The sequence below is a fragment of the Anser cygnoides genome, chromosome 4, assembly GCF_040182565.1.
Source record: "Anser cygnoides isolate HZ-2024a breed goose chromosome 4, Taihu_goose_T2T_genome, whole genome shotgun sequence".
Classification (NCBI taxonomy): Eukaryota; Metazoa; Chordata; class Aves; order Anseriformes; family Anatidae; genus Anser; species Anser cygnoides.
The window spans coordinates 12,601,196-12,628,310 of record NC_089876.1 but is presented as its reverse complement, the minus strand read 5'-3'; the positions used below and the strand labels follow the sequence as shown (position 1 = coordinate 12,628,310).

At 37.3% G+C, this 27,115-nt stretch overlaps 1 protein-coding gene across 9 annotated transcripts in view; it reads right to left on the bottom strand.

The window, feature by feature from the left end:
• The window catches only part of PPP2R2C (protein phosphatase 2 regulatory subunit Bgamma), a 189,448-nt gene that overhangs the window by 28,162 nt on the left and 134,171 nt on the right, over window positions 1-27,115 (bottom strand). For all 9 annotated transcript variants that reach the window (XM_013179604.3, XM_066995637.1, XM_048046418.2 and 6 more), the window contains 4 exons: window positions 26,735-26,900; window positions 22,447-22,559; window positions 20,714-20,891; window positions 1,795-1,959 (listed from right to left, as the gene is read on the bottom strand). In XM_013179604.3, the coding sequence (XP_013035058.1) occupies window positions 1,795-1,959; window positions 20,714-20,891; window positions 22,447-22,559; window positions 26,735-26,900 (622 nt within the window). The remainder of the gene's footprint in view (window positions 1-1,794; window positions 1,960-20,713; window positions 20,892-22,446; window positions 22,560-26,734; window positions 26,901-27,115) is intronic.

Sequence of the window (27,115 nt, the reverse complement as noted above, 5' to 3'; positions counted from 1 at the left end):
CCAATCAGCAGTACATGAGCCTACTCCTTGTAACGCTTTGGAAGCTCTACCATTAGCTTCTCAATTTTGTACTGTACATGCTCTATGCACTCGGCTTCTCAATGAGCTTGACTTGAGTTCAGTGCAGCAATGCTACATTAAATGGCTATTTTCTAACTCATAGATCTGGAAAATAGGGTTTAATCAATGACCATTAGACCTCACGCTCCCTTCTGGGTTAAAATGCCTTCCTTCATCCACGGTTACTGTATTGTTGTTTTAATAGGTTATGATTGGCATTTGGCACTGAGGTACGGGGGCAAGTAGGCCCTATTAGCAGGAAGAAATGAATGTACTAAGGAAGAAAACAATTAAGTGGGAAAGGATAACTCACAACAATGCACCAGATCACATTGTGCTTGCATTTCACTTCATGGTATTGAATTCCCCCTGCAAGTATAAGGGGATAGAGCTAACAAACATAAAACACTTGTCTGCTTAGGAAATTGTCCTGAAAGCTTATTTTCTGTAATTGGAGATCTCATCCTAAGAGGTTCTGAGCGTATGCAATTCTCCTTGCAGCCAAAAGGTCTAATCATAAACTCTTTAATACATCTGCTTCAGTTAAAAAAATAGCTTTTGTGCAACTTGTATGTCACACTTAAATCTTTAAACATTTTCCTTCCCCTCTCCTACTAGTAAGACCCACCTGCCTCAAAAGGTTCAGGCAGGAACTGATTGGTACAAAAAAACCTCTAAAGTGCTTGAATGACTCCTGAATTTCCTTCCCAGTGATTGAACATTTCCAAAGACACCAAAGACCCACTTCTGTGAGATGGAAGTGTCCTAGAAGCCCCAGACCTAAAGGTGGCTAAAGCAGAGCCACCACAGCTCATTAGGTTCTTAGCTCCTCATAGGAAAGAGCCACATGACACACTGTCGTTGTCTGCTGTTTTTCACTCTTAGGAGAGCAGGAATAAACATTGTTTGCAGAAGGCAAAATGCCTGGGCTTGCCATAGTACTAGTGCGATAATCTATACTCTGTCAAAGAGCTACAAAGAGCTGATAGCAAGATGTTACAAACACACATTTTCCTTCATCCCTTACTTTCAGAACAAAGACAGCCTCACATTGTACTTCCTTGTTCTTACACAGGCTTCAAATACAAACTGTCATGAACTGGTGGCTCTGTCTCATTCATACAGGATATATAAAATCACATTAGGGCAGATGACATCTTCTATGACAACACAATACTGTGGGTGTTTTTTTGTTTGTTTGTTTTGAGTTGCTCAATATTACTTATTGCATTAATTATTTTCTCTGTATCTATACAAACACATTATTGATAAAGTATCACAGAAGTCTTGAGGATGGAAAAGACCTCTGGAGGTCATCTGGTCCAACATTTTTGAATCCAGAAAACAGAGAGTTTGAATGACAGAATTTTCTTGGTGCAGAATTTAGAACAGTAGCTGTGTATTCAAACCAGTAGGCTCACCTACTTAAATACGCCCCTCTCCCAAATAATTCATTTCTTAGGAATCATCTGTCTTTTGCTAAACAGTTGTGGATTCTTCAATAATGCCTTCAATAAGAATCAAAAGGGTGACCAGTCACAGACACAACACTAATCAACCTCATAGATAATACTTGTATGGATGAGAACATTTTTCTCCATTTTTTTGCTGTTTTCTTTTCAACTGTGCCTGCAATTAAGAAGCTAACACATTGGGGTATTCATACATCTCCAAGCTGTTCACAAACAAGGAGACTTCAATGACACCTGGAGGTAAATATAAGGAAGGACTTACGCTTGGAATGTTTGTCACAGAGTGCTGATGCCCGCATGTCACAGAGTCTCAGGGAGCCTTTGCTGCTGCTGTAGACAAAGAGATTGCAGTGATGGGGATGAAACTCCGAGGCTGTAATCACTTCCGTTAGGTCCTCCATGTTAGCTGGCTTTATATCTACAATGTCTGAATGGAAGTTTCATTAAGGAAAATGGAGTTGTCTGCAGGCTAACTATGACTCTTATCGCCTTGTTGAAGGAAGCATGGCTATCTAAAAAGCGACCATAAATGTAATACTCTTAGATGAAGATATACTCATCTGTTTGCCCCATCTAGATGAAACTTGCAGAACCCCTATTCAACAACAGTTTTAGAGCAGATGTCATTATTGGGTCAACATTTGCCTATACCGTGTACACAAGGACTTCCAAGAAATAGTATTTCAGTATTTCAGATTTGGAATTCTCACTTTCATTAAACTAATAGAGAGTAGGTAGCTAAATCTCCTGTATTTGCTATTGACCTTACTGCTCTAGCCCAGATAATACTTATTGATAGGGAACAACGTATAGCTCTGAGCTGCTCACTCTAGTAAAGATGCACTGCATTTTACAATCATGCAACTTAAGCTAAATATATGTGTGACTTAAGTTAAAAGTTTCAAACAAACATACATTTTTGAAAAGGCAGATGTGGACAAAAACAAGCACTTACGCAAATACTTTTGGGTGATTATCTACTAGTATAATATACTTTCTTAAAAAATAAAAATTTAACTGCAACATAAGATTGTGCACAGTATTGATTTTGCTACTCAGCTTTGAACACTTGCAAAAGAAGTATCTGAAATGGCTTTCTTCTTTTTTTCATGTAAAAGATGCTCACTACTGACATCAATATGAATTTTTGTGACTGAAAAGTGTACATATGAATCATTTAAATGGACATAATCTGGAACAAGAATACATTGAAGATGTAGTTTTCCAAGCACAGACCTGTCAGGTGGACCACCAGATATTTTCCACCTGAAGTACAACTCGCATAAGACCTCTCCAACGCATACATATCCACACATACATGTTACCTGCTTTGGTGAGCTTAAAACCCAGGGAGGACCTAGCAAGCATGTATTTGGAGGAGAAGGCCAGCCTGTGGAAGACTGCTGATAAAAAAAAGAATGAAAGAGTCCCATGAGGCAGCAGTAAGAAAGCAGCAGGTGTAGAGGCAATAAAATGAAAGAAGGATGTATATGTAAAGCAGTATATTTAAATAAGATTGTACGTTTTCATATGGCCCTCAGCAATCCACTGTAGATAAGCCATCCAAATGTTAACAAATCCTTCGAACACGAAGAGTAACACTACCCTATTTTACTGATGAGGCACAGAGAGGCAAAAAATTATTTGCATAAGACCACATGGGAAATGCATGGCAGAACAAACCCAGATCTACTGAGTCCCACTTCAGTGCCCTAAACACAAATCATCTCAGTGCCTGGATTCCCCAAACATAAAATTTGAATCAGCTGACATTCAAAATTTAAACATCTCAGAGGATAAGATAAATGAGAAAAGCTGTTTTACTGATGGCGAGAGAAACCACATATCATGATACTAAGCTGGTTTCTGCTCCCACTGTTCCCACTACCCAATGGAAGACCTTTAATTGATTTCTGTGGGAACAGGGTACAGTCTATCACCAACGTTATGCTCTATACTTTGATCTTTCTCAAACATGCAGATTTAGAGACATTACAGTGAAATTAAACATAACAATACAAAAGATTCATAGATAATTACCTTGATTTTGCATAGACAAATACATCACACTGATATTGTTTGCTTCTTTGTTTGTTTGTTTGTTTTTACACCAAGTGCTTTGAAAAGGAAAATATCAGCAAAACTATGAATACCTTGTGGCATTTAATAACAGCTGGGAATTAATTAATGTTTCACTTCAACTGCATTCCCACTTACTTGCACTATCACTTTTGCGTCCATCTCCAAGAATCTATCATGATTAATATTAGTGCAATGAATATTAAAATGTAGCTACATTGATTTAGCTTCTCTTATAAAGCATCACTAAATATTCTTGAAAATTAACAGGAAAAAATAACCTTTATTCAGTTATTGGTATTTGTTGAATCTGTCTCAAGAAATATATTTAAGTAAAAGCAATTGCTTTCAGTGATTGAATTGCTTTCAGGAGTTCAGAGAAATTATAGTAACTCGATACAAGAATTTCACCTCTCAGCAGAGAGATGAATAATTGCTGAGTGATGAGAAAGATATAAAATATAAATAGAGTATGTGAAACAGTCATGGTAAGTATCATTTTTCTGGATGCTGAAGACAATATTGATGAATTTCCCTTCATTGTATGAAATGAATAACCCTATGCTGAATAATGAAATTAAGTATTCCATTCTCCTGCCAGAAAAGCATAAAATACTTGAAACAGACTGCATTTCCAGATGTGAGCTAAATCTCCACTGAGAAAGAACCTCATTGCCTAGTGAGGATCATACAGCAAATGCACCACAGAAAACTCATTGTTTCATTAGATTTAGAAAAAAAATAAAACAGTAACACTTATATCAAAGAAAATAATCAAAGGAATAGAGAGTTGGGGAAGAGACTTACTCCAGATACATTTGTAATAATAGATGGAAAAACAGACTTTGCTTTGACAGCTACAGAGCCCAATGTATCAAATGAAGAACTTGTCACACAAAAGAACATTTTCCTCCTCTCATGATTTTTTGCCATCTATTTGAAAACAATCAAGTACAGCTTGACATGTGATGTGTGGGAACTGTATTTAAACTAGCATGACATGGTAAGGGCAAGCATCTCCCATGAGACACTTTGCATTTCTATTTTTCCATCTTCCCTTTGTGTCTTTTTCCCCCCTTTTTAAGCACAATGTCATATGGCAGAAAAGTATTTTAAAAATTGGACCAGAGAGCGTGCTTCAGAAAGAGGCCATTTGCTGAAATCAAAGAGCTCAATGAAGAGGGAATTTGGCAAAAACTGATCAAATGAAAATTCCATTGCTAAAGGGAAAAATATTCCCTTTAGCAGGCACAGAGCTGTCGAGCCACTTCCTATGCTAATGGTTTCCTAGCAATTGTATCTTGTGGAGGGATGTCTTGGCTTGGTCACAGTCCTTCTCCCCAGTTGACTTACATCTGAAGTAGCACAGTCACTTCTGAGTCCTGTTGTACCACATCATGTGGTCCATTTCCAGGCTGCGGAAAAAACTAGGATCAAAGCTTTCTAAGAGACCAAAACACTTAACAGTCTACTGGTGGCAGTACACAGGGATATAATTCTGTTGTCCTAAATAAAATAAAATAAAATAAAATGGTGTTCCTGTGCCCGAACAGGGTAGGAATTTCCCTAAGAAAATGAGAAAGGTCTTCACGCTGCTTTCACTCCCGCACATACATGACAAGGAGGCATTTCCATCCCTGGTACGTACTCGCACTGAGGGAAGGCTGAACTGGTGCCTTGGCAGCTACTGAGGGTGCATTGGCAGACTTTTAAGTCATTAACATTAAAACAAGGAAAAGAAACTATCTTGTTGCTCAAAAAAATAAAAGAGGTCTCAGTTCCTCCTAACCAAGCTGTTTGCTATTTACACACCACGACTCCCCACCATTTCCTGGCTCAGTGAAATGGGATAAAGCTAGGAAGAGGCCAGCAGATGCTCTTCACAGCAAAATGGAAATGGAAAGTCACACAACAGTGAGAAACGATGTTCTTACAGTTGGGTTAGTAGAGCTACAAGACCAGGAATTAATTATATTAAAGGCAACAAATCTCAGGTAACATAATCTTGAGCTTCGGCTAAGGCTGACTAGGTCGCCTCTACCAACATCACTCGACAGCGGAGGCAGACCACAGCAGAACTAGCAGGCAGGACAGGACCTGACTGAGAGGGGGAATGAGGCTATAGGGAAAGATCTGAGGGAGGAGAGGAAGGGAAGCAAAACACTGCAAGAGGAAGTAGGAAAGAGCATAAGGAAAGTCATGATTAGCAATCTGCGAGAGCACACAGTATGAGGGATGCAAACTGAATGCAGACTTCAGTTATATTTTTTGTTTAGTTCTAGTCCAGTGTTTTGTCTGCTGTTGTGCAGCTGATATTAAAATGAGAATAATAAGAGGAAGATGATTTGTTCCACTGCCTTTGGGCCACTGGTCTACCAAAAATATTCCCTTCTGTGAGACGTCCGTCCATAAATTTTCTTTTAGGGCAGGTCACAAAGAAGGCCCTCACCTTGATCCAAAATGTACATTGTTCAGCCTTCTCCATTTGATCAGCTAGAATATAAATGAACACACCTGCTTTATGTTCATGCCAAAACGTGTATAACAAGACTGTGGAAAATACATAAGGTTCCTGCTGAGCAAAAAAGGTTCCAGAATGAGTTTCCTTGTATGATAATGTGTACATAGCAGTTTCCTCAAAACAGATTAAATTCCCTTTGAAGTGAACAGTATGCATAAACAAACAGCTGCTTTATCTTCTAGAAACCATGAAGGAATACTATTAGAAACTGAATTTTGTAGAAGCCAAACTTGCAATTCAGAAGTTATAGCACATAAAGGACTGAATCTTACATCATTATTTTGGAATCATTTTTGCAAGGCCTGCGGGTTCATTACAGGAAGGAAATCATTGGTATACTTGGATTCAGGCTACAGAAAACAATTTAACTGAACCCCCTTTATTCAACTGCAATGCAGGGCAGAGGCTTTATTTAGAAAGCCAGACAGAATTTTCCATAATAACTTTATAAGAAAAAAAATGTCCTCATCTTTCTTATTTCAATATATGCTGTTTTGACACTTCATTTTTACCCCTGAGTGGGACTTGGTATTTTGAAATTTGCACACTTTTCCAAAAAATAAAATTCACCATAACACATCTTCCCAAACCTGGCTGTTCCCTGTGTTTTTCACAGGAGGTTTTTCCAGCTCCTAATTTTGTCTGCATCTCACACCTACATTCTAGCCTAGACCTAGAAAGATTCACTGACTAGGAGTCGAAATCAATAGCAATTCATGGAAGCTGCCAGGGCTTCACTTTAGGGTAATTGATTGCTGTGGTCCTGCTGAGGCTCTACACTGTTTTAATATAAGCATTTCTCCGAGTGATTTCCTCTGTTAGTCATTTAGTGCACACCATTTTCTTTATAAGGAGGGAACTGTGATGCTTACAAATCAAGCTCTACCAGTTTTACACTTCCTACATGGTGGTTATATCATTCCTACACCATGCGTCAACTGAGAGAGTTAGTTCCAAATGCCCACAGTTTTCTTGCAGGTTGTATATTTCTGAGCAGCAGGCACAGAATCAGGCCTCAGTATGCTTGATAACACCATGATGTGATTACATCAACTTACTATGAAAGAAAGAAGCAAGCCCTAACTTTTACATAGTTACCTCCTTGCTCCTTTCTTTTTATTTCTTAAAGACATTGTTTATGTTTTCACTGTTGAAGGACAATTCCACTATAGGCATGTCACGACTGTATGGACACCACTGGATAGAGTGCAGCTTTTGAATCTCTAACTCTCAGACCTGTTGTCCAAGAGTCAAGGGTCTCTGGAATGGATTATCAATAGGTTAATGAATTTGGCCTTTTCATCCAATTCCAGTCTCTTACCTTAGGCAGAGAGATGACCTGGTATTTATACTCTAAGTACTCCTAATAGCCACAATGTCAATGCTTTTTATCATGCAGCATTCTTCCACTGCTTTACTAAAAGCATGTGCTATATGGGCTTTACTAAAAGCCCAGAGAGTTGCAATTACATTGTCTGTACCATTTGACTCTTCTGAACCACAAGAAAAGAAACTGCTGCATAACAGTGCTCCTTCAAGATGTCTTGTACCTAATATCTGCTAATGCAAGGTATTGATCCATACTTGAAAATGACTTAGCAGTAAAATGTCAGCCCAATTCCATTTTTACTTCCATGGTCTTTACAACAATGATTCTTCAAGATATTGTACTGGAGTTGGGAAATCTGACAACAGTCCCACACTAGTGGGAATTTGCTGATGTGGATTGGCAAGAAAATGTTTCCATCAAAGGCATTTAGATGGTGCCATTATGATAGTACAAAGGGTTCTGGCTGCTTTTTTCTGCATTTTTTCCTCATCAGGATTATGAGATAGAGAAATAGTAAAACTGCTACAGGCCTTTTAGCCCTATGTGGAAAGCCAACTCATGATCAATTATGTTAGGTGCTGGGCAAACACAAAGCAAAAGGATTGCTCGTAATATAAAGAGCAAGTACAAAGTGCATACAGAGACTAAGTAATGTTAACAAAGTTCTTTGAACTTCTGAGGTTTCTTATAACTCAAATATTACAGCCTAAATTAGATGAAAAAGAGATGTTAGTGGCAGAAGAAAAGCCACAGTAATAGCCAAGAGGCTGCAGCAGCGATGAAGTTTTCAGCTACTCAGCTAGGACTAGTCATGAAGGAGAATTAGGCAGACAGTTAAACGAGTAATACAATTAGGTAAACAAGTGATATAAAAACTAAGGTAATGTTGAGATCTAGCTTACCCAGAGATAGGCTGATATATTCAGCACATCCTCTGCCTTACTGATAATAATAAGCATTTATATGACATAGATAATATGAGGGTCGTGTGCTGCAGTGGTGCTCCTTCGGCAATGGCATCACACATACTGAGGGCAACACTGTTGGTGCAAAAGGTGGCCCATGTTTCCTCACAAGCTCATAGCTACAGCTGCAGCCAGATTCGTGTCCAATTTAGTTCTCTACTCATGTTTTCTAACACCATAAAACTTAAAAACCCGTGAAGAGCAGAGAAGTGAATATTCAGACCCTTTAAACATGTTTAGAAAGCAAGATTTCATTGGTTTGACCGGCAGCTAACAGGAACCAGAGCCCCTCAAGACTAAGGGACTAACAAGATTCATCCAAGCCTAAACAGGGAACCAGCGATGGACCTTAAATACGTTATCCCAAACCTCTGAACCAAAGGTGCCTTTCCTGGGCTTAGTCTCATATTTAATTCAGAATTGGAGATATCCAGTAAGAAATTAAAAGTAGTGAAAGGAAACATTTTCCATTTGTTAAGGTCAAAGCAGAGGAGAGTCAGTATCAGGGTCAATGCTCTCTAGATAAGAGACTGAGGCATGACGTGACAAAGTTTTTTGAGAGGTTTTTCTGTTAGCATCACATTTGTCTTTTGGAACTGCAAAGCCACAAATGACATGCAAACTTTCTCATACGTAGACCTGTTCATACACATTGCAACCATTGTTTTACTTAAAGAATAATGAATTTAGAAGTAGCCACTGGAAATTTTTAATGTAATTTAAAATTGAATTTTCAGCTTGCTTTTTACAGCAGAACACACGCATTTTCTTCTGTAGACACAGTCACGTCTGTTTTAGCTGCAACCACATGCACTTTCAAATTTTCAAGAGTAAAGAAATTATTTTTTGTATATACAGGCAGCTGAGAGCAAAATCAAGTGGATGAGTCAACAGAAGAAGAATGGTCTTTTTAAAGGCACATCTGCAGTTTTCAGCGTACAGTACTCAATCACTGAAAGGTCTCAAAGTGATTTAGTTGATATATTTGCATGTTAATTAATTATGATTTGTCTGAAACTGTTGTGGAATGCTTAACGTTACATTTGAAACATAGCAGATACCGGTCATGAGATATTTAGGTATCAACGAGATATTTAGAAAAGAACTGAGAGGGACCTACTTGGTTTGCTGAATGCAGTCTCCCAAAGAGTACAGAGAAATACCACATATATAACTCACTGAACTGCATCTTTGAAGTTGCCAGGGATTGCCTCCCACAGAACTTATGGGAAACCAGAAATAAAATGTCTTCTTTTTTTTTTCCTTTCTCTCTCTCTCTTTCTCTCTCTTTTTTTTTTTTTTCAAGAATAGCCTATGCACTAACAGACAATACCATCAAGAAATGTATTTCTTGATACTTATTAGAATCTCATGCAGCATAGGAAGACCTGCCTATTAAGAGGCAGGTGCAGAATTTCCAGCTGGAGGGTATAGACTCTTCAGAGAATTTTGGTGGGGATACTTCCTTTCCTACATGCAATTTATTCTTCCACATACCTTGTGGAAATCCTCAGTGCAGCAGTATTTGTACCATATTACAGTAAAATAATTCCATATTTTAAATGAATTTATATTTGAACTCAAAGGACTAATTCTTTTGCAGAATCTAGCTACCTAGAAATGTCTTTTAGAGCATAATGCTCTCCCCCTCCCTGCATGTTTGTTATAGAAGTAACCAAATAAAACTATCTTTAAAATATCTAGATGTTTCTGAAAAAGTTACTTTAAAAATAGTAATAAAAGCTTCAATTTAGCATTTATACAGGCACTTCTGCATTCAAGCATCTTTGCACTGCCAAGAAATCCTTGAAAATCAGCAATGTGAAAATGAAAATGAGGAACAGATTCGGTTCTCATGAGAATCTCCAGAGTGAGAGTTTTCAAAATCATCTCTATTAAATTATATGACACCTATTAAAACCTTTTGGCAGGAGTATTAGCTAGTTGCTTAATCTATGTGAAAGGATTTACAAAAATGCCCATCAGCTTTGTCTCTAGGCACTGCAGAGAAATATGGATTCTGGAAGTTTGAAACATCCAGGTTACTCTCTGAGGCAAAGGAGTTCGATATTCACAGCGGTCTGTTTGCTTGATCTCTTTTCAGAACATTGATTCCAGACAAGCCACATAACTCTATTCAGTATGAAAACAGTCACAACAGACATATCCTTAACTCTGGTCCTGTCACTTTGTTTAAATTAACATGACTTTTATTTACAAGAGCATTTTCTTTCCAAAGGCCCTAAAAGTGAACTCCCTAAATGGAAAGTATTGTAATTTCATATGTAATGGCACTACTTCAGTGCAATCCTTCCCAGTGTGTATTATGATAGCAGATGAAAAATTGAAATGTCTACATTAATAAGAAGTACCCTGGCTACCTCAATAGCAAAAAAAACCTTCCAGTGTCTCGGGTTTTAAAGACTCAGACAGAGCACTGAGGTACAGACTACGTGGCTTTCAATACCTGAGATGACTGCGTGGGCATTTTTATTATATCTCCATTCTTCTATGGAATGCTTTTCAAGTTAAAAGATTTTAGCTGATGAACACAGCAAGTTACATTTTCTTTTTTATATTAATACTCCACAAAAGACTGTGCTTTGCAAGGTTAATTTCAAGTCCAAACTCACAAGGGAATGAGAATAATTAGACCCATTTAAGAGAATTCTCCCCTCTGGCAGAGCTGATTGAATTATTTATACATTATCTTTTCATATAATTGTACCTGGAACTGTGTAAATGTTTTTTTTCTCTCTAACTTTCAATAAATTCATAATACGTGTGTTTCAGGTTGGACACACTGCCTGCACCTATGACAATACAGAATGGTTCATTTTGAAAATGCTTCAATGAGACATTAATCCAAAGGGAAACAGAAGCATGCAATTTAAAATCTTCCACATTGACACCATACTGATTAAAACTCATCAACTGAAGAAATAAAATTAGTAGGACAATAAATCTTGGACTGAATCTTGTTACCCACTTCCACAGGAATAACTTCATTGACTGCAGTCATGTTATGGTAAATGTGAGTGCTACTTAGCTGAGTATCATTTCTGTGATGAGAGCCTTTAGCTGCAATTTAATACTCTTACTGTGGTTTCTAAGTCCCTCTCTGCTGAAGGATCTCAGATTCCAGATAAAACCTGAAAAATCTCATGGCATAAACTGCTAGGGTGAAAAAAATCTGTCTGATGATGTTAACATCAATTTCAGCTCTTCTAAGTGCTGTTTCTCTCTCCAACAGTAACAAACTTGAAAAAAATTTGAGATCACGGGATTTTAAATGGCATTTCTGGTACAAAATGGTTATTTGTTTGCTACAAGCAGAACAGTCCCAAGTAGACTGGAAAACAATTAACTCTGTGGAGATCTATGAAAAGACATCTTTGTACCTATTGTAAAATTCTAAGTGTCTTTTATAGTTGTGTCACCTCACTCACTCTACAAAGATACGAACACAGTGAAATCCTAGTGCTGTTCTTCAGTGTACTATTAAAGGGTTCTGACATGGCTTTTATGGGCTCAGGATTTCACGCTATGCTTTATCATCTGCTGCAACTCCAGACAATTTTTTTTTTTTTTTTTTTTTTTTTTTTTTTTGCAATTCACTGTATGGTTCTAAAAACCAAAAGTATTTTAATGCCTCTGGCTATATTTTTCCTTACCTCTGCAGCAACTACGTAATGGGTATGCATCTCTATTTGGGGACAACTGCATTAGAGAAGATGGAGGCCTAGATAAAGGAGAAATCCATTAAAAGAATAACTGAATCACATAGTTATTCATTCAAATTGTGTGTGGACAGGAGTGATAAGTAAGAAAATTAGGTATTCTGATTAACAAATTAATATTTTTATTAAACAATAAATCTGCAGTGCAGTAATTATCCCAAGGCTATAGCTATGCTCAAATCACTTTAAATTAACTTCTCTAAAAACAATTCCAGAAAAAGGAAAAGACTCATCTTTGCCAAGAATGCAAAGGCCTCAGCTATAATTAGTTTTTCACAGCCAGGCTCAACTCTTTCGATTTATGTACTTTTGGAGGACAGCTAGATAGGGAATATTTTCATAGTTCAATCCCATGCCCTGAAGACACTGATATCTGATCCTCCAGCCATGTATTGTTTGCTTTCACTACAATGAACATTTCAGCAGTCTGGCAGAATGGTCTCAGACAGTGATTCGATGCTAAAATACTGTTTAACTAGCTCTGATCTCTCACCTTTAGCTATCAGATGTGATTTTTCATCCAATTCTGTTTGACTGGCTGATAGTCAAATTCTTGAGATATGAGTCAACTTAAGATGATGAGAATAGTTAAAATGCAGTGGTTTCCCACAAGGATCATAAGGTATCCTTGGGCAAGAAACAAAATCAAACAAAAGTTTCAAAGACCACTTTTGCAAATTTATTCATCATTTTCATAGCTCCCAGAATCTGGTATCAGAGTCCCCTAAAAGATGAGGAGACTTCACTGTATTTCTTGAAAACAAATCACCCTTAAGGTTCTTAGAGTCACTATTCACACAACCTTAGTGGTTAGAATTAATATCTATTAGTTGAATCACATCAGTTAGTTACAGATAAAGTCCACAATTTGCACAAGATAAACACAGGACCGTTTTGGCTCTGAAAAGCTTAAAAACTGTAATCAATTATGATATTCTACAGTACATGATGATCATGTCAAAAATAATGCTGTGTCCTTGTGTCGGGCATAGTTTTACCTCAACCAACTCAATGCCTGAATTCTTCTGAATAACAGTATTGTAGAAGCTATATCTATGTCAGTGGCTATAAGACAAAATCTTTTCAGTAACTCTAGAAATGCAGTTTCCTCCTGGCACTTTACACAAGTGACACAGCATTTTTCTTACAGATGAATTTGGTGAGAGTTTATGAAAGGCCCTGTTACTATCAGGATTCTATATGGTTCAGAGAAGATAGCAATTTACAGTTATACATACTTAATTTTTCATTAATTTTAGTCTTTTCATTAATTTTAGTCTTCAACTGACACTAAAAACACTCGTATGATTTACATAAAATAATCCCTACTGTATTATTCCTAACAGGCAGCAAAAACACACATCAAGGATTTCCCCAGCTACCACGTTTCAAAAAATCCTCATTTTAGTAGTCATATGAGATATTTTGTTGAAAGCTTACATTTCTTGATTTTGTGCCATATTTGACTACAGTGGTTATGAAGAACAGGTGCCAGACGCATTGTTTAATTACATACCCATGGAGTCAGTGTGGTCCCCAGTCTAGCAGTCAGAGAATTCTTTCCTCTTTTTCTATTCTTCTTAATTATTATTTATCTGTTATTACATATCTAATTAGTGTGGACCCCTACAGAATATAAAACAGTTTAAAGAAAAACAGGCTTTATTTGATCATTGATATCTAGTAATATTGCTCAACAGCTCCATTAAAATGATGATAGGGTTTTATTCTAAGTTATTTCTCCTATTTAATCTGTATTAAGTCTTTTTATGGTGCATACATAATTTTGATATTGGAACTCTATCTAGCTTTGCTTGTACACATCAGTAATTTTTGGTATGTAGTTCATATTTCAGCTTAAACTGAAAATTTTTTAAACTGAAAATGATTATTGGACTTCATCAAAATCATCACATTTTGCAACACTAAATTAGGCCTCAAACATATAAAGTAAATGCTGATTGACCCATGAAAAAAAAGGAAGAGAGGACAAAGCACATTTCACTACAGCTTTTTTTTTTTCTCCAAAACACTGATTAAAGTTACTTTAACTCTTACCTTCTCTAACATAGATTGTCCCCTTCCTAGCTCTTGTATCTCCTGGGATGATACATAAACTTTTGATAGTTGTAAATTCAGGCTATTCCAACCCACCTGACTACAAATCTGTGTCTTGATCTCCAATGGGGTTTATTTTGGGTAACATTATTCATGAACTTCTCAGCACAATGCAGAAGTCCCTCTCCCAACAACTACAGAAAACAAAAATATTTTTACTTTCATGCAGCCAAGGGTATATTTCTGAATAAGCTCACCAAGAGGAAAAGAGAAGAAGAATATCAGAATGTGGGTGGGTCAGACCTTTAGACAAGAAATAACATACATACACTTCACCTTGACAGTGGCAAAGCATCCTTCTTTCCTCCTCAATAGCTACTGCAATCACATCAAAGAGTATAGCCATGCTTGCTTTTCCAGGTCCATAATACTCGTTGAAAAAGCCCTAAAATATTGTTGAAGAGCCCAACTTCCGGCAATCATTTATAAACTTGATATATTTGTTAAGCTTTGAATGATCAATATGGAAAAGGCATGGAAACTCTACTCAGACAGGAAAGACACCTCATGGCTCACTACAAAACAGAAGTTTATCCTCTCTTTTCCAGGCATCTGAAAAAGGCAATCTGAATTGCATATAATTAAATGAGAAGACTCTTTCCAGAAATTATGGGTTATTTTTCACAATTTCAAGAATTCTCTTAAGAACCCTTAAGCACCATCGCATGTATACAGGACAGCACTTTCGTAAGGTCCTATCAGCAGCACTTTACATGGTTCATGCTGGAGCTGGTTCCTATTTCTGAGCCTTGAGATTCAGTCAGTGACAGTATGTGACCTATAATTTTTCACCATCTGTGGTTCTTTGCTAACATAGAAAGATTCAGCATTAGGGATAAGAACTACAGTACCTGCTCCCGATCTGTTAATGACATGCTAGCAAAACTAAATACTAAATCACCTCTGCGTACACAATCCTCAAATTAGTGGGTGATTTTGTATCTAAAGTTGTATAAGTAATTTCAAAATCACTTATCACAGAATGGATTGGGTTGGAAGAGACCTTAAAGACCATCCAGTTCCAACCCCCCTGCCATGCGCAGTGAAACCTCCCACCAGCCCAGGTTCCTCAAAGCCCCATCCAGCCTGGCCTCTTCCAGGGCCAGGGATCTGGCCAGGGTCAGGGAACACTTCCAGGGATCGACAGCTTCTCTGGGCAACCTGTTCCAGTGTCTCAGTACCTTCACAGTAAAGAATTTCCTCCTTATATCTAACCTAAATCTACCCTCTTTTAGTTTAAAACCATTACCCCTTGTCCTATCACTACAATCCTTGACAGAGTCCCTCCCTACTGTCAGCTCTTATTTTTACAAGGCCAGTATTACCCCACTGAAAAAAAAAAAAAAGAAAAAAAAAAAGAGAGAGAGAGAGATTAAAGAATACATTACATCAATCCAGAATCTAAGCAGCTTGTTGAAAATAGCTTTTTTTCCCCTCAGTTATTCACATAGCAGTGTTTTAATTAGGAGAGCAAAGCAACCATTCTTCAACAGCTACATTCTAAACAAACTTGCCAAACTGTACAGATAGTTTGTCCATACAGCAATCCCTTCTGCAATCCCCTACTTCTGACTTACAGATGTGATTTTAGCTTTGCAGACATCTTCATTTTGCCTTTAAAGAAGAGAGACAGAGAAAATGCATGTGGGAGAAGGGGGGACCCTGGGAAGTAAAAAATACAAGAACACCACCAGTTTGAGGAAAAGCTACTCAAATTTTGCTGGTAGCCACTCTTGCTAGAATATGGCTTCCTGGTACAGTATGTACCTTTTAATCACATGATGCAGGTAGCAGAAACTTTCTTGATAGAATAGGAAGTGCTAAAATATATTATACATTTCTCTCAAAAGAAGAGAAATAATGTCTGCAAACTCTCCAAACAGAAAGTGTACGCTTGAGGAAAACCGAGCTGGGGTGGGGGAAGAAGCAGGTTCTCATGCAGTGAAGGCAATTTTTTGAGAGCATGGAAAATGCATTGTGAATACAGCTTGTGCACAGTCATCGCGTCTGAGGATTTTTATAGAAGCAACTGTATCTCACTCAAGGGCATAAGCCTGCCGTCTTCCAGCTCCATGAACACCAAGAGAATACTGCATATTTGTTTTCAGCTTAGCAGTCAAATACATAGCACCGAGGCAGGTAACAGGAATTTTGTAAGACTAGATATCTTCCCCAGCCTGTTGGCAGCCCCCAGAGCATGATGTTAAAAGCCCCATGTTATTCAGGTGCACAAGGGGCTGCCACAAACTTGGTCTCCATCTATGTACTGTGATGTTTTGGTTTTACTACTTCTTTGCTTTTATTGTTGTTGTTTGCTTTGTAAGTAAATTAACTTCCCCAAGATACAGTGCCTAACGATCTGACTATCCACGATATGCTTCAAATGCTGGAATATATTAGACTATAAGAAGGCGCTATGGTGATTTGCTAATTAGCTTAACCCTTTTGGGACACAGAAGAAGGAATTTTTTATTAAAACGGGATAACACTGGACTATATTGATCTGACTGAGAAATGAGTATTTTAGTCAAGATGAGTCTCAAGATGAGTACATGCTGGAAACGGTGATGTTGTTTCCATAGCAATGCCATGACAGCCTCCAGAGTGAAATAGTGTGCTACCAGGAAATGAAGGGAGTTCAAGTGCTATGAGCTACACAGTTCTATGAGTGATCCAAATACATTCTCATAAAGAATGTTTAGTGCAGCTAGATAGTCCAAAGATTGTTGCTGATGCGAAGTAAGCCTTATCAGTATGCTTCCAGCTGTCCTGTTTTCTCATTCACTACACCCAAGATGACTTATCTAAAGGTTTAAGCTATGGGCAACAATGCTACACCATTTCAGACAACATTAACAAATACAGCAACCTTTCCCTGACTTCCTTTCCACTGAAGAGTATCATCTATAATTAAGGACAGTGAGACCTGCTCTCCATAACACAACCAAACACATAAAACCTTTCAGTGAAGAAAAGCCTCATATGCGTAATTATTTACCAGCTGACCTTCCCCCTTCTTTTCCTCTCACCTCCTCTTCTCCATTGCCTCCTCCTGCCCAAACGATACAGAGCAAATCTGCTTGCAAGTGGGAAGTAACGTACAGAAGTCTTGCATATTCCTCATGAAAATTTACACAGCCATAGCACAAAATTCACTTGTCTGCTTTTCACCCCAGATAGTGTTTATGCTAATAAAAAAGCAAACCAGAAAACAACTAATTGCATCTGATTTGCCTAAGGCTTTATCTAAAGCACATATTCTGGTCAAATTTTGCAAAGCTGAATTACAATATTTTCCAAGGGGGCCAGCAAGAGAATTAACTTACGATCTGCATTGCTTTGTCTTTTTGTTTTCAAAGAAATAAATAATTCCTAGTGATTTGTAAAACTGCTAGAATAATGGTTATAACCCAACTGTTCTCAAAAAAATCTACAAGACAAACTATTTTACTTGAAAAAACAAACAAACAAAAAAAACCAACTAGAATATCACTGCTAATCTGACTGTGTTTCTCCAGCCTTTCCCGTGTAATTTGTAAAAATGTTCAAACACGAGCTGAATGTCCAGAAACTCCACCACTGTATTTGTTGTGTCATTGTCACAACCGGCCTCTTGGGTAAACAGATTGCAGTTCATTATATGGAGCAGCGCTGTCTCTGAGGGAAAGTAGAAAGACAAATACATATCACTGCCAGATCCCTTATTAACAAATGCCACTTTGGACCAAAATATTTTCTACTTAGTGTTTTACATGTAAACATGTACTTCAAGGAATCAAGCCTGGAGTGGAAAAATCAAGATGTTTCATTTCCATTTTACATCTAATAAAAAGGTGTGAGGCAAGCATTTTTAAAACTGCCTGAGCCTTCTCCTGCCTGTCCTCCTAGCTGTGTAGCAGAAGGCACCAAGCCCAGCAACATTCATTTATAATTTAAACTGTTTGCTTGGCAGAATTTTTTCATCTTAATATGTCTAGTCCTAATTGCAACTTGCATGCCTGATGCTTTTACCAGAAGCTAATCTACTTCCAGGAGAGTTTTATGTAACTGGGTTTTCTGTAGGACAGAAATGAATTTTCTTTATTGGACAGATTTCAAAACCTAGTAGAAAGCATGCCCCTGCAATTTTACAAGGCATTATATGGAATAATAATAATAACAATGATTAAGAAAAAAAAAGTGGAAAATCTGATACATGTTTACCTTACTCATTCCCTTCTTCCAGTTATCTTGATTGTCCAGTAATTCCTTGTTATGAGCAATACTCTGAACCTATTATTTTGGCATGCCTACCTCAACTTTTCTGTTTGTCAAAGATTTAAGTAAAAGTAATCTGCCTGATGATCTGGGTCAGACAACAGAGTACAGGTACAATCTCTACTGTCTGAAGCAGAAGTGAATACAGTCTATATAAATTTATAAGAATAATCAGAAATTAGATAAAGATAATTTTTAAAGATAAATATAAATTATAAATAAAGATAATTTATAGCTTTCATAAGCAATTTCTTTAAACTTTCTGCCTCAGCTTCCTCATCCACAATACAGCAGACAAATCCATCCATCTACCAACCTTTTACTCTTTTGTGAAGATAAACTGATCATTATATATAAATTATTTGAAAATAAAAGGCTCTGCATAAATGCTAAGAATTGTTTACCACCAACACATTCACAAAACTTCTGTTCTGATTGTATCAATACCCCCATAGCAGTCTTTTATTTTCAAGGATTACACACACTTGGGGTTTAAAAATTCATTTGGGGCTCATATTTCAGTCAGTAAGCTCTTAACCATGGGAAATGCCTTAATAAAAACTCATGTTGTCCTCATGAACTATAATAAATATACATATTTTTTTAAGTTGTCAGCAATATTTCTCTTGACAATCCATATTTTATAAAACAGCTTTTAACACAACAAAAGCAAAGACATATAAGTATTCTGGAGATTAGATAGATTAGATAGTATTCTGGAGTGTTATCATACACAGACACACAGAGACTGCTGTGCTTGTTCTGCTTTAGAAGAAAGGAAGAAAACACACAGTAGGCACCTACAGAAGTGTCCAGGACAGACACAAGACTGGAGGTTGAAGCTACAGTGAGAAGGACGCTGTCAGAAACTATGCTGCTACTCCATACAGGTGTGCTGGCAAAAAAAACCTGTCCCACTCTGTTCTCTTCTATGAAATGACAGAAGTACAGTTGCTTGGATATCAATGGCAGATACTGCTGTGCTTTGAAAGACCACATATAAATTGGTCCAAAAACCAATCTTATTAAAGAAGGCACCATTGAGGCCACTTAATCTAGACAGCTGAAAGACAGAAAAGGACTATCTCCTCAATTTGCTTCCAATTTCACATTATCTACAATCCCGAAGGGTAAAGGCACCTGTCATTTGACACTGCAAGGGCACAAAAAACATTTGGTTTTTGTTTTTAAGAACATCAATAGTTGTTTGATTTAATGATTTATTTTTTTTTTCCTGTGACTTAAACAGAGCATGGGCCAAGCTCCATAGATGAACAAGCTTATGAAGGAAGAAACATGGAAGACTGCTACGGACAGGAAGAACACCCCTTCATGTTGGTGTTCTCTTTCAGGAATTTGTCCCCAGCAGAACAACAATTTCCCTTTAACATCTAATAGTCCCTCATATGCCTCCATGGAGAAATATTCTTCTAATTCCTTTCTAAATACAAAACGAACAAACAAACAAAACAGCAGAAATCACAAAAAGGAAGACAATATTCTGAGCTGGCCTCATAACCTATTTCTTGTCTTGCTAGTCCCTTTATGTTCTGCAAAATGCAGAGAATCACTTTTCTTGGCTCCCTTCATTCTGCTCCTCCTGCAAGTCATCCCACTGCAGTGCAGGGGCAGCCTCACAGATGATTGGAACGATCCCACAACACAGCTTTCAGGACGATGCCAGTGCTTGATACCACAACAACTGCACTAACCCCAAACACAACTCACATGAAGCAGCTGAGCCTAACCCCCAAACTGTGCACACCTCAGACATAACAGTTTTGCGAAGAAGGATGATGGAGAACAGGGGAAAACAACACAGTAAGGACAGACTTTTCAGCAAAAAAAAGGTGGAGTAGCTCAGCATAAAGTGTCTTCAGGAAATAATGGTATAAATTATGCTAGTCAGGTGGATAGTTATCATTTGGTCAGCATCACTTTCCTGTTTACTTGTCGTTAACCAACTCCAAGACTGCTATTTTTCACACAGAATTCCCTGAATTTTGCAACCTCTTAGTTTTATGATATCTGAGCATTTTCTGTTACAAACACTGCAGGGTTTCTGATAGGTGTAAGGTATTTTTTTTAATCTGCAGAAAATATTTTAAAATGGCTCTCTTAAGCCCTGCTAATGCTATCAACACTGAGAAAAGAACCACAATAAAGGATACTGAAGCTTCTATCCGTGATTGCTAAATGCCAGAGGTTAATCCTGAGATCATCTGCTGACATGTATGTCTCACAGTCACTGTTGACAGATATTGAGTTGACATGATAGGTGTGACCATTAGCAAAGATTCTCCGGGGAGTGACTTCTACCATCAAATCCATAGGTTTCAGTACAGGCACCTGCCAAAAAACAAACCAGAAAAGAGTACGATTTTAATTTTTATTTTTTTTGCTAGCATGATGAGAGTCTGATGGAGAGCAAGCATTCAAAGATAGTGAAATTATAAAATTTCTCAGTGGTGTATGCAAATTGAATTTCTCTATGGATGAACAGCTGGGCTAGGCCATCCTTGCCAAGGGGGAAAGAACAGACACAAGAGCCATGGAGAGCCAGGCAGAGTGACAGAAAGCTTGGACCGTTGGAAGAGAGGCACTGGCAGCTGCCACAGTGCAGGCCAGTCTCACAGCAGGAGCTAGTGTCCCACCTATGCAGGAGGTTGTGGTTCTAGCAAGCAAACAATGAATTCCTAGTATTTGATTTTCCTAAAGAGTTTGTTGTTTAAGTCACTTACAGTATTTCTTTTGATGTCTCTATCGCATAAAAAAAGACAAGGGACAAAAAGGTTATAATCTCTGCAAAACGTAATCAATGAAATCTTACAAAACAAAGCCAACTGACCGTTGCACCCTTGTTATTTCCCTGTGTGTCACTTCAGTGTCATGTTTCAATATCTAGACAATGCCAATCTATTCCACATTGGTAAAGCATTAAACACAGACAGGCTTTGAAGCTCAATTGGGACTATTTAATGTGGTTGACTGCATCAGAAACAATCTATCATACATCAGTCCACAAGATCATTTAAAGAGGAACACAGAGAAGTTAAAGCTTTGAGTTTAACTTGCTACTAAAGGAACAAAACAATGGTTCTCTGAATTCTCAGGTTATAAGCAATCCTAAACATTTTTGTTTGCTTAATCATACCGAATAGGTATTTCATCCTACTTGTATTCCGTTCATGTAGATCTTCAGACTTTGGAGGTTTTTCTTCACAATAGACAATATTGGTTTGGTTTGGAAGTGGGAGTTGACTGTTTTTAACATGGATGAAATAGCAGCATTTATACAACATAGCCTTCTAGTTATAACCTTTAGCCACTTCCTTTGGAAAAACGCCTGAAGTGAATTCAGCCATTAAAGTCTGAGAACAAAAATCTATTACAACATCATACATGCTTATATGAGCTCCATGACTGCATTCATCAGCAATGCAGAGCCCTGCATTCACTGGAGCACAAACTACTGCAAATCCCACTCTTCAGAAAGGAGATAATTCTTTTATACTACAGTAATAAAGATGAGACTGAACTTCGCTGTACTGTCTAATTCAGTTACTCTGAATGAGGTGAGTACACTCTTTAATATTAAGCAGACTGCTTCCAGCACACGAGGTTCCAGAATCCCATGTGAAAGTATGTTAAGTCATGTTGAGATAATTTTATAAGGAAGAATAAAACTGATGATATACTGTGGAAACATTTCTGTGCTGGTCACTAATCATAAAGCACTTGTGTCTTGAAAAACATGCTATAGATTCAAGTCAGCTAAAACTTCAGTGAGAATAATCATATATATTCTTAGCACTACTTACATATTTAAATCTTTTACTGAGTAAGACATAACTACTTTCTTCGTACAGGATCAACTGGATTTTGGACAAAGACAACAGCTTACCTGTAGTGATGTTACCGTAGAAAGATCTTTAAGTTTTCCTTCTTCATCTTTTAAGTTGTACCCCTCTGGTCTCTTATCTCTTTCAGTAATTTTCCATAACTTGATTGTTTTATCTTTAAAAGAAAAGACAGCTTTCTGTCAACATAGGAATTCTGAACGTGGTTACTTCCCGTTTCACAAACTATTCCTTAAAGAAGTTTCTGCACCTTGGCTCAGCCAAATCCCACACTGAAACAGTCTGTGTCCCTAAAGGTTGCACATCCAACCAATGTTGCCAACTGAAAAAAATACTTATAAAGAAAACCCCATACCCTCAAGTGAGTCAGAGGGTTCTGTTGGTTGACAGACCCTGCAGAGCACATGCATATCCAACTCAGCAGTTTGCAGGTGGAACGGACCAAAACCACTCATAGCTCACAGCTGAATGCCAATCCTGACAATTTGACTATGCAAGGAAACAATCCAGATACTAAAGCCAGTTTGCTAAGTTGCTTCTTAACTATATAAGAAGAGAGACCAATGATACCTGCCTGGCCTGTTGTGGGAGTGGGCAGTGATGTATTGGTACAACATCACGAGTTCCAGCAAAGAAAACATTGTGTGAAATAGAAAAAAAATTGCCCTCCTAACAAGGGAAAGCAGCAGAAATAACTGCTAAGAAAACAGAGAGAAATGTGTTGCAAGGGTAAGAGAGAAAAGGGGGTAAAAAAATGTATTAATCTCACAGAGAATGGAACGAAACCTAAGTTCGCCCTTTTTGATGATGGATATGATCATGACGCATGATGACAGAATAAGGATGCCTCCTTAAGCAAGAGGATATGAAGCCAATAAATAGATGTTTAAAACATTTCACATGGAGTTTCTTCTCAATTTAAAGCTGCAGATTTCCCTGATACTGTCTACTCCCAAGTCCAACCTGCCAACCCTAGGCAGAAAAATAAATGCCAACTCTTCTCCTGAAAAAATAAAAATAAAATTAAGGAAGGAAGGAAGGAAGGAAGGAAGGAAGGAAGGAAGGAAGGAAGGAAGGAAGGAAGGAAGGAAGGAAGGAAGGAAGGAAGGAAGGAAGGAAGGAAGGAAGGAAGGAAGGAAGGAAGGAAGGAAGGAAGGAAGGAAGGAAGGAAGGAAGGAAGGAAGGAAGGAAGGAAGAAGAAAAAGACCTTCTAACAGTTGTTTTACACATCTGTTCATGGAGCAGTCAAAGACTTTCCAAAGCTTCTGCACTTCAGGTGCCACCACAGCCTTTGCTAACCTCCATTCCTGCATCATTTTCATTTTGTTCCCTTTCCTTCCTTCACCCCCATTTCATCAAAATTCTTTCCCCAGTGTGGGTGATCCAAATACTTCTTTCAAATGCTAGTGCAAATTATTTTAAAGGCAGTATATATGAATACACGAAGCATTTCTCATTTCTATAGCAACTTCAACTTTGACCATTTTTTATTTTAAAAATCAATCAATCGCTCCACTTCTCTGAGTGTTTTTATCATTAGGCATCTCCTAAAGATATTGATATGCTAATTTTCAAGCAACAAAAATAGTACAGTTGATCAATCTACAGAACAAGAGGTTATTTCAATTTGCAGTTGAAGAGCTCCATATAAACGTTCAATACATTTCATTTGTATCAGTCACATTGATTACTAAAAATATATATAGGCTACATCACATACTTGGGATTTTTATTACGCTACATATTTCTATTTAGTGTTTTTCTGCTTATCTAGCCTAATATTTATAGATGCAGCAATTATAAAATAAATAAGAAAAATGAAAAGTGTATTTTCCATTGTTGGACTTGTATTGATAAACCCATCCCTTTCCCAAGGGAAAACTGGCTATTAGTGGTTATGGATATCATGTGTTGGTTTTCTTCTTCTTCATCTGCCTTCTGGACTTTAAAAACTCCCTAGAAATTTTAAGCATGCTTATGTTTCACAAAATATAGAAATATCTTTGTGAGGTTCAGTATTCCTTCAGTCTCAAGGGTGCTGTGAAGTTTAAATTAATTAATGTCTGGTAAGAAGTCTGAAATCCTCAGATGAAAGGATCTGTATGGGTCACATGCTGATCTACCCAGCGAACCAGTACTTTCTGGTACAAAAGATACCAATGAATCTTAATAATTTATTATTACACTACAAAATTAGTTCAGTTTACAACGCATAGCAGGAATTTGCTAAATGTGAGCACTGCAAATCCACAGTGGGATTTGAAAGCCTTGGTGGCTTCCTTCTGCCTCCATTAATTAAGACGCTGCAGTCAAAGCTTAGCTGATAACTTGTTGGTAACACGTGAACTAGAAAGGAACCAAGATCACCTCTGATAGAGAGGTGACGTGCAGGAACAGACAGAAGATCTCCTTAGAAGGATGGAAACATATTTGTGCAGGTGCAGACCTGTCTTGCTCTGTAAAAGTTTTATAGGATGCTGCTTCACGGTTCTCATTTTTCTGACCAAAACTGTGCTTAAGATCCTAAACTAGAAGAGCACTACAACTTCAAAAGTCACATTAAAATACCAGGCCTAGAAATGGGTAAATATAAGCCAGTATTCAAGGTGTTTCTACAACTGGCCCCATGCGAGCATGTATAGCACGTAATGTCTTCATTCTCTACAAGTTAGGGAAAATTCTATTATCCCCTCCTAATAGGCATGGAATTGATATACACTGTAAATAAATTCTCACAGAAAGTCTATGAGACAGCAAGGAGTTCAACACGGGCCTTCAGTATCCTAAAGTTAAAACTGTTTTCACCAGTATGCATGTGATGAATCTTCAGACTTCAGCCTTACTGTGCCTGAACACTAGGAATCTTCCTTGACACAGAAAAACATTTTGCAATCCAAAGCCAACTTCCACAGGCTATGCCCATGGCACTGCTTCTGTTCTCCTTACCATAAAGAGGTCAGCCAGGATGCTCCAGAGTTAGGAAGAAGGGAAAATAGAGGGCAAAACATTTTGCTGGATATTGGGCTGTCAGCTGGATTAACCCCTTGCAACAGTGATTATTCCTTCCATTCTCCCCTCCCACCTTAATATTAATCAGAAATTTGATATAAAAGTCTACTAGACCAACTGTAAATGTAGCATATCTGAGGACTAGGGTGTATTGCTCAGCATTTCCAAAAACAAACTTTAAAATGAAAATGTAGAGCTTTACTTTTAATAATCTGCTTTTGTATCATGAACTCGGAAGAAGCAGTTCTTAAAGTTATCTGAAGTAGAGGGATATTCCAAATGAGGGAAAAGTGCAGAAGTAAACTCTCAAACTCCATAATTAGCTGCATTAAATTATCACAAATCAGCTAGCTATAACAGACACATTGTCTTTCAAATATTGCAACAGCGACCCCCAAAAAGTAAAAGGCAACTTTAAGAAAACATAAAATGACGCACTGCCTACTGTGAATTAATGTAAATACTATTTATTGCTATAAATTTTAACTAGAAGTAATCATTATGCTCTAAACCATTAATTCCCAAAGGTGAGATGACACTATTTTTCTATCAACAATTTCCAGTTATGCTCAGACATTTAAATAATAATAATAATTTCTGATTACAATGTGATTTAAAGATTTAAAGATAAGATTTAAAATTGGATATTTTTGTCTCATGCATCACCAGCAGTAATAACAGCTGTGGGTGTCCAAATCTTTCCTAAATGATACCTGTGCACATTAGGATCCATTCAGGTTCTTCCCACTGTCACATCTGCATATCCCCTCTTAGCAGTGATACTGCATTTCTTAATCAATAGGCCTTAAGCATGTGAAAAGATGAGTCAGTATCAATATCTTATTATTATTCCTACTGTCTTCCAAAGACTGTGTAACTCTTTAGAACTTAAATAAACCATTCTGATGATAATGAATGAAAAAGAAATTCATTTCTCTCGCCTGCATTCATTTACACATCTACAAAGAATAAAAGTTATGACAAATACAGCAGACAAAATTCTAAATCCCCAGTGAAACACAGCTGCTGAGTAAGGGGATGCCTTTGTTACAGAATTAATTTCAGGATAGCACTGCACACAAAGAGCAGAAATGGATAGCACTCTAAATGTCTATAGATAGTCAAAAGGAAAAAAACTGTGACTATGAATAAAATGAATAAATAAGAGATATCAGAGTCAGCATGACAGTCTCAGTAAACTCTGAAACAGGAAATTACTAAAACAGTAGATTAAAATGAACATAGAATTTAAATATATACAGTCAGCTTTAAAATATACAAGAACAAAGGCCAGCATGTCCTACATACTCTCTTCTATCTTACCATTTGTTGATAAAAGTGAGTGAGCTGCATTTTGCTGTGGTAACCACTTGATCTTGTTTATTTTTTCTTCTATCTCCAAGCTCTTCAAATAATCAAATTCTGGTTCATGGCTCTGGAAAGTGCTGTAAACATTGTACTCCCCCTGATTGTAAGGCTCATTTTTACTCTATGGAGAATAAGAACAACAAAAACACGTGTTTTATGATGGCAATATATTATCTCCAGCTCTTGGGGAAGATGTATAAGCAGTCTTATAAATATAAAAGTATTGAAAGTATAATTTAATTTCTCATTTAAAACAAGATTGACAGATTTGTTTCTACAGGAATGAAATTTCCCGTAAGTACTGAAGCAACATTTAATAAAAGACAGAATTTTTGA